The sequence below is a fragment of the Anarhichas minor genome, unplaced genomic scaffold (genome assembly GCF_050575085.1).
Source record: "Anarhichas minor isolate MPS153535 unplaced genomic scaffold, ASM5057508v1 ptg000027l, whole genome shotgun sequence".
NCBI classification, from domain to species: Eukaryota; Metazoa; Chordata; class Actinopteri; order Perciformes; family Anarhichadidae; genus Anarhichas; species Anarhichas minor.
Window position 1 is genome coordinate 4,058,539 of NW_027466473.1, and position 9,694 is coordinate 4,068,232.

At 44.6% G+C, this 9,694-nt stretch overlaps 1 protein-coding gene across 6 annotated transcripts in view; it reads left to right on the forward strand.

Moving 5' to 3' along the window:
* usp25 (ubiquitin specific peptidase 25) overlaps positions 1 to 7,974 on the forward strand; it is a 29,543-nt gene extending 21,569 nt beyond the window's left edge. For 4 of the 6 annotated variants that reach the window (XM_076102696.1, XM_076102699.1, XM_076102697.1 and 1 more), the window contains 7 exons: positions 1,174 to 1,269; positions 2,224 to 2,402; positions 3,512 to 3,590; positions 3,761 to 3,840; positions 4,150 to 4,273; positions 5,719 to 5,911; positions 7,117 to 7,974. In XM_076102696.1, coding sequence (XP_075958811.1) covers positions 1,174 to 1,269; positions 2,224 to 2,402; positions 3,512 to 3,590; positions 3,761 to 3,840; positions 4,150 to 4,273; positions 5,719 to 5,911; positions 7,117 to 7,289 — 924 coding nt within the window. In that variant the 3' untranslated portion in view covers positions 7,290 to 7,974. The remainder of the gene's footprint in view (positions 1 to 1,173; positions 1,270 to 2,223; positions 2,403 to 3,511; positions 3,591 to 3,760; positions 3,841 to 4,149; positions 4,274 to 5,718; positions 5,912 to 7,116) is intronic. The other 2 variants (XM_076102698.1, XM_076102700.1) reach the window with 1 other exon arrangement.
* Positions 7,975 to 9,694: the final 1,720 nt, after the last annotated feature.

Below are 9,694 nucleotides of genomic sequence, written 5' to 3' on the forward strand. Positions count from 1 at the left end.
TACTCTGGTGTGAAAAGTCTCTTCTCGAGCGAGTCTGCATCTTGGCACAGAGGCGGGTTGACCTTTTAGCAGAACACTACGGTCTGCTTCGTCACACAGGTCACTCTGAAGTGAGATCAGAGCACAGGCCCATGTTGGGATTTGAAAAAGCTGTTGTATGTTGAAACCTACCTTTCTCCAGTGTATAAAACCAAATGCTCACATGGAGGATGTTTGTTATAGTTTGCACATACTTCATGAAGTTATCATGATATGCTTTCTTTTTTTGGGGGGTCAGCATGATATCAGCAGTAGATTTAGGTCAGTGCGTTCTGAGTGAGTTGCTGCTGCTCAGTATTCCTGACTCCTGCACTGTTCACTATCTACCTCACCATGGCTGTCAACCAATATTCTAAATTTAAATATATACACACACACACACGCACACAACAACCGTAATGATGTCAGAGAACTCAACCACAGAGAGAGATGTACCGTGTCCTAACGGCAAGCACTATGTTACGTCGTGTAAAAAAAACACCTTTCATATGTCAATCCAGATCAGATGGGAGACATAATCACCGAAAAGATTAGGTGAGTTGTACTTGTTAGTACTTTGTTCTTTTTAACCAGAAATCACTTGATTGATATTGCGATATTTACTGGAAATGACACACAATGTAGCCAACAGCAAGTAGGAAGCTCTCGGGCGATCTCCCTCCAGCCAACTACCTCCTTATTAAGGTTTTTGGAGTGAAATGAGGAGGTATCGTTTAGATAACTCCTCATTTCAACTTCTCCAATCAGCCGTTCCTCGTCTACTGCAGCACTTTGGAGGCGCGCGACAGGAATGAATAGAAACAGGGCGTCTGATAAAAGGTCAGAGATACGTGGTGCTGCGTCGCTCGGGGCCAGTTAGGACACGGTGTCATGGACGTGGCAAGAATGCCCTGTGCCACACACAGCTGCCACACGGCGTCCTAATGAGGGTCCCGCATCGTGCCATTGAACCGAATGCTGTGTGTCTCACAACTGCGTGGCTCTAACCAATGCATGGACTTGCTGAGTGATGACCGGCATGCAGCACGCTCTATTGTAGTTGCCTCCGGGCACATAACACAGTGGGTGACCTTGCTCGGTTTCGTCACGAGGACCTGTTGTTTTGTTTGACATGGTTCCTGCTTCCCTGGGCAGGCGATGATGACCCCCAACATGCAGGGTGTAATTATGGCCATTGGCAAATCCAGCAGCGTGTATGAAAAGAACGGGCCTGAGACTGCCTTTTTTAAGGTACGCACTCCTACCTCTCCTCATCCCACCTCCATCCACCTACTCTGTAATGTGTCCTCTCATGTGTACTTTCTGCAGTGCAGTGTATAGGATTTAAAAAGTTACAGTAACGGAGAAACTCTGAGTAACTGAGGGAAAGTTATCTGTATTCAGACAGGTGCTCAGCTCGAAGCCGCTCAACTGTTTGGGCAGCACATTAGATTATTGAAAGTTGCCACATCCAGTCTGCACCCCCGATGTTGCCAAAATCATTTTGTTTTGAACTTTCTAGTAAAGTGTTCAGACCCTTTTTAAATGGGCTACCATTTAACTTGCCTCTCAAATAGAACGTGACGGTTCCACATGCCACTTCTCAGTAGGGACGTTGTAGAGTGAAACAAAACAGAGATCAATTCCTAATGGGGGAAAAGTCGGATGCAAATCAGCATCCCTAAATTGGCTCCATCTCAATAATATACTTGTTAAATTGCATATGCAACAGTTTTTTGCAACAGAGAGAGAAGTGCTGAAAGGAGAGCGAGTGACTGTGTTTGATATTCAAGCACAAGTCCCACAGAGACACATCAGCCTGCTGAACACCCACTGCACCTGTGACTTCTCCACAACGCAGAGGGAAGATGGCGTGCTTATGATTGCACACGGCGTTTGTTGTCAACACGTCATTATTGGCAGCGGCTTAGTCCAACATTTACAGAATCCATTAGACTGTTGCAGTCCCACCACTTTAATTTCATCTCTTGAATTATTTTGCAGAAATGTGAGCACACATTTGAAAGTGCATCATGACTCCAGAAATCAACTCAAAGTTATGAAAACAATCACGTTAGAAATTCCTTATAATTGCATGTTCTCGACCCAAGAGGACCAGAATCAGTAGTACTATCCATGTCCATACCATCTCAACCGCAGTGGGCTTTTAACCATGACTTGTCACCTCTTTGTCCCTCTGCTCAGGCCATAAAGCTGGAGTATGCTCGTCTGCTGAGGTTTGCTCAAGAGGACACACCTCCTGAGAACGACTACCGACTACAGCACGTCATCGTCTACTTCATCCAAAACCAGGCGCCCAAGAAGATTCTGGAGAGGACTCTGCTCACTCAGTTTGCTGACCGGAACCTGGCCTTCGATGAGAGGTAGGTTAGGCCACTGGTTCCCAACCCGGGGGTCACAGGGGTGGAAGACAACTTTTCAAACAAAATATAGCTGACCTTTATCTCAGCATTTCAGACATTTCTGTGAAGACAATTAAATGGAATTGTCATTTTTATAGTTTGGATTATTCTTATTATGTACACTTTAAAAGACTTCACAGGATGAAAGAGAAGGAAGACCTGAACACAAGTTTTATTCACAGCCTTCTCTCTCTGCTGAACCGCTTAGTTTAAAACAACCAAAGAGCTAATAAAACAATGGCCAAGCGTGAGGGAGAGGAAAACAATGAAGAAGGCCATTATGTATGTATGATTGTTAAAAAAAACAGAGGATTGTATTAAAAGTTCATAAAGGACTTGAACTGGAAATAATCTGCTCAAAATGCATCCAAATTGCTCTTATGACACAAACCTCCTGCAGTTATCACGTTATATCCAATCACAAACTATCCATAAAATATGTCAGGGGACGCGTCAGTTTAGAGAGTGTCGGTTAGACTGTACACTCTGCCACAACGTTGTGTGTTAATATAAATGTGCTATAAAATGAAGTGCACTTAATGGAATGACTTAAACTTAATGCACTTACTCATAGTGACCAGCAGAGGGAAGCAGAGACCTTTCCTCTGACAAACTGGTTCACTGTCTCCCTGGTCAGCGCTTCACTGCTGCAAGTCCGTTCAAGCACTGGTCTTAGGAGACGCATGACTTTTTAATGACTTTTTTTATATACTGCTGGAAAATATCAAGATTCCCTCCCTATGAACATTGTGCTGTTCATGTCATTAGGGTACGCAGTGCCCCTTACTATCTCTTAAAACTTTCCAGCGACGCTTGATGGCCTCGATCCATATTCATGAGTGAAGAATTGATTTCTCCCTTCTCTGCTATTTTGAGCGAGATAATTAGATATACGTGTGCATGTGGCCTCAATAGGAGCCTCCGGAGGAGTGTTTCACTTCTCCTCTCAGCACTAAAGAGTGATTTGTGAGGCCATGTTGAGGCCTAGGGCCAGGGTGGACTGTTTCATCTCTGGAGTAGCTCACAATGACTCATCGCTAACGCCGGCTCCTCTTCCTGTCTCCCCACAGATGTAAGAGCATTATGAATGTGGCACGTGCCAAACTGGACCTAATCAAACCCGAGGAGGTCAACATGGATGAATACGAGGTCAGCAGCGGTGTCTTTACTTGTCTAAAATAGTAGATTTGAGTCTTTTTATACAGCGTTTAATGCAGTGTTATACATTCTCTTTGCTGTGACATTAAAATGCCAGTATTTGCAGGTCGATGTGCATTTGAGTGAGGCTTTCGACGCTGACCTCTGTTTATCTTCATCAGATGTGGCATCAGGCTTACCGGAATTTCCGCGAGACAACAATCTTCATGATGACTGGCCTGGAGCTCTTTCAGAAGACAAAGTATGGCGACACCTTAGCTCTGCTCCTCCTAATATCCAGCAGTGGAAACATTGAACTATTTTATTAGAGCTTTAACTCGTGAGTTTAATGTTGCGCGTGACATTTGTCTTCAGTTAATTCCCCGTGTGTAGTGGCCAGTGAATGTTGAAATGTCACCTGCAGAGGGCGGCAACTCCCTCACTTTGCAGTTGTGCAGTGAGTTCATCGGGTTTATTTCCTCTGTGAGACAGTTCCCTTTCATAAGTCCTCGGTGCAGCTTTCATACTGTTTAATCTGAGTGTAACATCTGTTTATCTTCTCTTCCCCCAGTTACATGGAGGCTCTGATGTATCTGATTTACTCATACCAGTACAACAAGGAGCTTTTGTCTAAAGGGCAGTACAGAGGGCACGACGAGGAGCTGCTTGGTCATTACCGTCGAGAGTGTTTGCTGGTGAGGCACTGCGTGCATGTGTGGATTCTCTATTGAAATGAGTGGATAACAGAGGGTGTTACCTTTGTGTCCAGCAGCTCTGTCCCTGGGATCCCCGTCTCCTCCGTATCAGACGTCCCACTTTGTCCCCGCTAAAGTGACTCAGCAAAACTAACACGGACAGACATTGCTCCTTCAGTACCGAGCTGTGGCACGATAATCAAATTTGCTCTCGCTGAGACATTGCTTTGGCTTGCTCGCAGCCCACAAAAGATTCGACTGAGGTTTTTTTTTCATCCGATGCTGCCAGATGAAAATCCTTTCAGCGTTTTGCGATTTTGTGAGGCCCCTTTTCATTTCAGCCCCTCCAAAGCTCCAGGCTGTGCGCTGCGTGTTATTGGTTAGGGCTGAGGGTATTTTGGTCGGATCGGCCTCGCACTGGTCCTCGGCGGTGCACTCAGTAACCTTACACCAGCATTGTGCTCATAATGTAATCATTGGAGTGGGAATAGGAAGCAGGAGGGCCAGCGAGTGTAAACACATTAGCATGAGACACAAGCGTGTCCTTGGCTCACCTCAAACCTCAGCCCCGCACGGCCCGATCGGTCATCTCAGATCTCTGGCCAGAACCTCTGGCTCCGTCCGCTCAGCTGTTTACCTCCAGCTCTTGTTTTAATTGAAAACACTGCTAACATTGACACAGTTAATGTACTTGGGTGTTTTCTTCCAGCCCCGCAGTCCCCGGTTCCAAACTGGCTCGCATTAAAAAAATACAAAAAAGCTTGTTTCCTCAGAGAGGAGGTCAGGGAGTTTGTCTGTGACAGCAAGGGGGTTTGGACAAGAACCGCAAGAAAAGCTTGAATCCACATGAACCTCAGGACCCTCTTCAGTTCCAGTGGCAGGAGATTATTCTGTGATATTAACGGTGCTGTGAGGTTACTGTGGGTGGAAAACGTCTAGAAAGAATAAAGCAAGAATAGGGAAATAAATGACGCAGTAAAAATGTCAGTCAGCAAAGTTCTTTCATATCTTAATAATCTTCGTGTTCTTCAGAGTCCAGAGCAGAGGTTTTCACCCTGTAAAGGTGGAGCTGTAGTTGTGAAACATGGAAGTATATCAAAGGCTCCCTCTTTGGCCGTTGACTCCAGGGAAGGGAAGACGAGTTCGGCAGTAACGTTACGTTACCACAGTAAAACGGGAACTGCCCCTGAAGCCCCGCCCCCTTTGTTGCACTGAGCGCGTTGGGCATGTTTAGTCAACGTTTTTAGAACTGAATGTGTCTCGTCCTTTGGTCCCCAGCAACACACACACACACACACACACACACACACACACACACACACACAGTCATACATAAAGACAGACACTCCCTGCTTTCTAGTAATATGAATGAATGTATTAGACAACTGTCTTAGTAACTCCTATAATCTCCCGCATTAAAGATTCTTCATGGTCTCCCCCCGCAGAAATTAAACGAGCAAGCGGCTGCCATGTTTGAGTCAGGAGAAGAGCCGGAGGTGACCACGGGCCTGGGCATCATGAATGAGCTGGTGGTGCTCTGCATCCCACTGCTGCTGATCCACGAGACCGAGCGAGACCTGCTGGCAGTGGAGGACATGAGGAACCGCTGGTGCTCCTACCTGGGCCAGGAGATGGAACGTGAGTCCCTGAGAGAGAGACAGACGCGGCCTATTCGATATTTCTGGAGAGTTGAGGTCCTAGGTTACTAGAACATTCCCAAAGATCATCAGAACCAGGCCACAGCTCGGTTCACATGGTCGACAGGCTTTGAGGTCGGCCAGCGTTTCCACTTGTCCTGGGAAATCTAAATGTTGCTCCCCAGCAATAACCGCTCTGTCAGTGGAAGTCTAACGTATAAGAGATTTATTACAGATTACTAGACATGTTGGTCTCCTCAATGCAGCACCTGCATTGAGTAAGTGCTTTAGGACTCACTATAATGTAGTTCTGAGGACATTTTAAGCGTTAGTCTAATCAGACCAGTGTTTTACTACAGTGTCATCATCATCTGTTTATACATCAGCCTCCGCTTATGTACGACCAGAGAAGAAGTAACAGTTGTTGAAAAATGCTACTAAACAGTTCTATCTGCTAATCGTGTGATAAACTAGATCTGCAACAATTACAACAAACAAAGAAGATTAGTCAGTGAACTAATCAGCAAGTATTTTAATAATCGATTAATCATCATTTACTGACCACCAACGATGGGAAATGTACTTCAAAAATATGTAGTTTTTTTCATATGTGATTTTACTGAATATCTAGGATTTCAATGAGAATAATGATTAGTTGTTGCCATATTAACAAATGTTTCTTAGAAGTGGGATTTAAAGTGAAGTGTTGCCAGCTGTCAGTATGTCTCATCCGCATATATCTTCAGAAATGGCACAAATACATTTAAAGCCAGACTAGTGCTGAAACAATAAGTTGATAAATGGAAGGCCAAACGTTTGAATTTAAATCATGTAAACTGAAGTTGTTGCTGCCCCACGTACGACCAAAGATGGTCTGTCAGATTGCACAAAGAAATCTCTCCTGGAAAATAATGTCTGTGTAAAGAAATGCGAGTGAAGAGGATTCAGCTCTTATCAGCATGTTCCAGTCTCTCTCACAGTTCCTGGCCTGTGTTCAGGAAAAAGCTGAGTATTATCACCAGCTCCACAATCTGTTTCTGTTGTGGAACAGGCTTTCAAGCTACGCCTGATATCACACGGAAAATATTTACCCTGTGATTTCTGCGTTTAGGAATCTGACTTTCACCACTTTGTGTGTTGCGAGGCCGATCCAGTTAATCATTCCCTTTGCTCCTGTCTGTCCTCCTCCTCCTCCTGCTGCTGCAGCCAGCCTCCAGGAGAAGCTGACCGACTTCCTCCCCAAGTTGCTGGACTGCTCGACGGAGATCAAGAGCTTCCACGACCCTCCCAAGCTGCCCAGCTACTCCACGCTGGAGCTGAGCGAGCGGTTCGGCCGCGTCATGGCCGCCGTGGGCAGGGTGCCCACCGACGGGAGATGAGCTCCGGACGGACACCTCTCCACCATCACGGGCCCGACCCGGCCAGACATCCATGGAAGTCTCTTAACCCATGCCTTCCTTCTAAATCCAGGGGTCTCTTGCTTTTAGCTGTTACTCCTCTGTTACTCTTTTGCTGCTATAGATTTTACCGTTATAAATATCATTTCACTTTTTATTTTGAAGCAGAACAGACCAGAGGAAGGAGGATGGACTGTTGGGGAGGGAATCGAGAAATGAGAGAGAGATGGAAAAACACAGTGGCAATCCTGCAGTGGTTGAAAGCCAAGCACGCTGCTTCAGCTTTTTTTTTATTTGAAAGAAACCACGTTTGAGGGTTTTTCATAGATTATTATTATTATTGTTGTTACTGTTTGATTCAAGCTTCCCCGACCGCACTCCAAACCCTTCCTGAAGCCCCCTCCTCTGCTGCTCCGCCTCCACTTTGGTACAGTATTACCACGTTTTTTCTTCTTTCTAAGGAAGTGAGAAGGAAGAAGCCTTCAGAATTATCATGCGGCTCAGAGTATCTCAGAAGGGTCTCACGTCTCTGTGGACCGCCGGCGGAATGAGCTGTTTTCAGTGCTGTGGTAGACGGCCACGCACTTCCTGTGGCTTGTTAATACATCGAGAGAATAAAGTTTTATTTATGGCCCTTTTAGGCCAAATAAACAAATGTTTTGCCTGATGTTGACTTTTGTTTTGCTTACCCAACAACATGGACACTGACATTATTATTATTAATGACATATATGTATATATATACTGTATATTTGAGACATTAAGGTGATGGGAAGCCTAACTTGTGAGCATGGTAAGTATCACACTGACCTGATATCTGTTGTCAAAGACCTGTATGTGACCCTGTGCTCACTCAGCTATTATTATGCAGCTTATTAGAATCAGACTTTAATAACTTTCATTTCAATGATGCATTTTTGGACTAATTTCCTGGAGAAATACAAATTTCCGGGAACTCTGATCGCTACAAACAATCCGTGTGGTGAACCAGCATCGTCTCATAAATCAAAATCCTCTTTTGGAATAGTCTTGAATTTGACTCCACCCATAACTCAACGCCACTAAAGTCATCAATCTGGAGGAATGTATGTTCTCCAGTGTTTTGCACAGATTGGGTTCCCTGCACACGTCGCCCTGTTTAGTCATGAAAGTAGCTGATGTCTAGCTCGTCACACGCTGTACTGAGGATCTGAGCTCTGTTTCAAACCCCGTCTAGCTGTCCCAGGACCTGAAATACTTCACTTGACTTAAAAGTAATTAGACAAACTAACATATTTGTGAATATAATCATTATTTTTAATACTTGGAGGAAAATCCTTGACATCCTGAAATATAGCACCCATAGTCACCAAAAACAGTGAGCCTCCTTCAGCTGCTGCCTGTTTGTGGGTCTTTCTGCCTTCAGTGTTATCTTCAGTAAGGGAGAAGCCTGCTCACTTGGGTGTAAAGAGGCAAAATCACGACTTATGGCCCTGACTGTATTGTAAGTAAAAGCCTACAGAAATAATATCAGGAAAATTCTAAGAAGGGATTCATTGTAATGTATGAAATGAGATTGTGACGCATCAACTGTAAGCAGCATTTTATTAATAGAGGTGGACCTAGCTTGAACTATTTTATTTGGTAGTTTTTCCAGTGGTTCCCAACATCGGGGTCGGGCCCCTCCAAAGGGTCACTCCAGAGGGGTCGTGGGATGATTAGGAAAGAACAAAGAAATGATATGATTAATAAACTGAAAGGTATCTTGTAGCTAATAGAGTAAAACTGCAAGTCTCTCCTCTGAATTGTAGTGGAGTTTAGGTATAGAAGAGCATATAGTAGCTCAAAGTTGTACTTAAGTACAGCACTTGAGTAAATGTACTTATACGTTGCTTTTCAACACTTTGTCTTACTTTAACAGCTTTAATCCCAAAGTGTACCACTAAACAAAAACGAGTAAAAGATTCTCACTAACAAAAAGAGTTCAAATGTCTACACACACAATAAGAAATACATAGAAACGCAAAACCAAACGAATACTCGTCAGCAGCAAAGCAGCTCTGTATCTATTTGGTTACTTTAGCATAAAGAAAATAGACTGACCTGAGGAGGCTGAGGTGAGTGGAGGAGTTTTCAACCGTTTCTCATTTCTGCCATTTGGGGAGTTTCCATAATGCACTTTTGGGGTTGTCTCACCTCTCTTTACACCTCCAGGCCTCACAAGCCTTCCTTTGCTACTACGTCCATCCTTCCTGCTGAACGCACTGAAGCACATTGAACAAACAGAGGGAACTTTCCCCACTGAGACAGCAGCTGGTGGGAAGACTTGTTGAGTGTGACAACAGTCTTCTCTTTCCTGATCCTCCATCGTCTGAGCTCCTATAGACTCCCTGTGACACCTGATACGC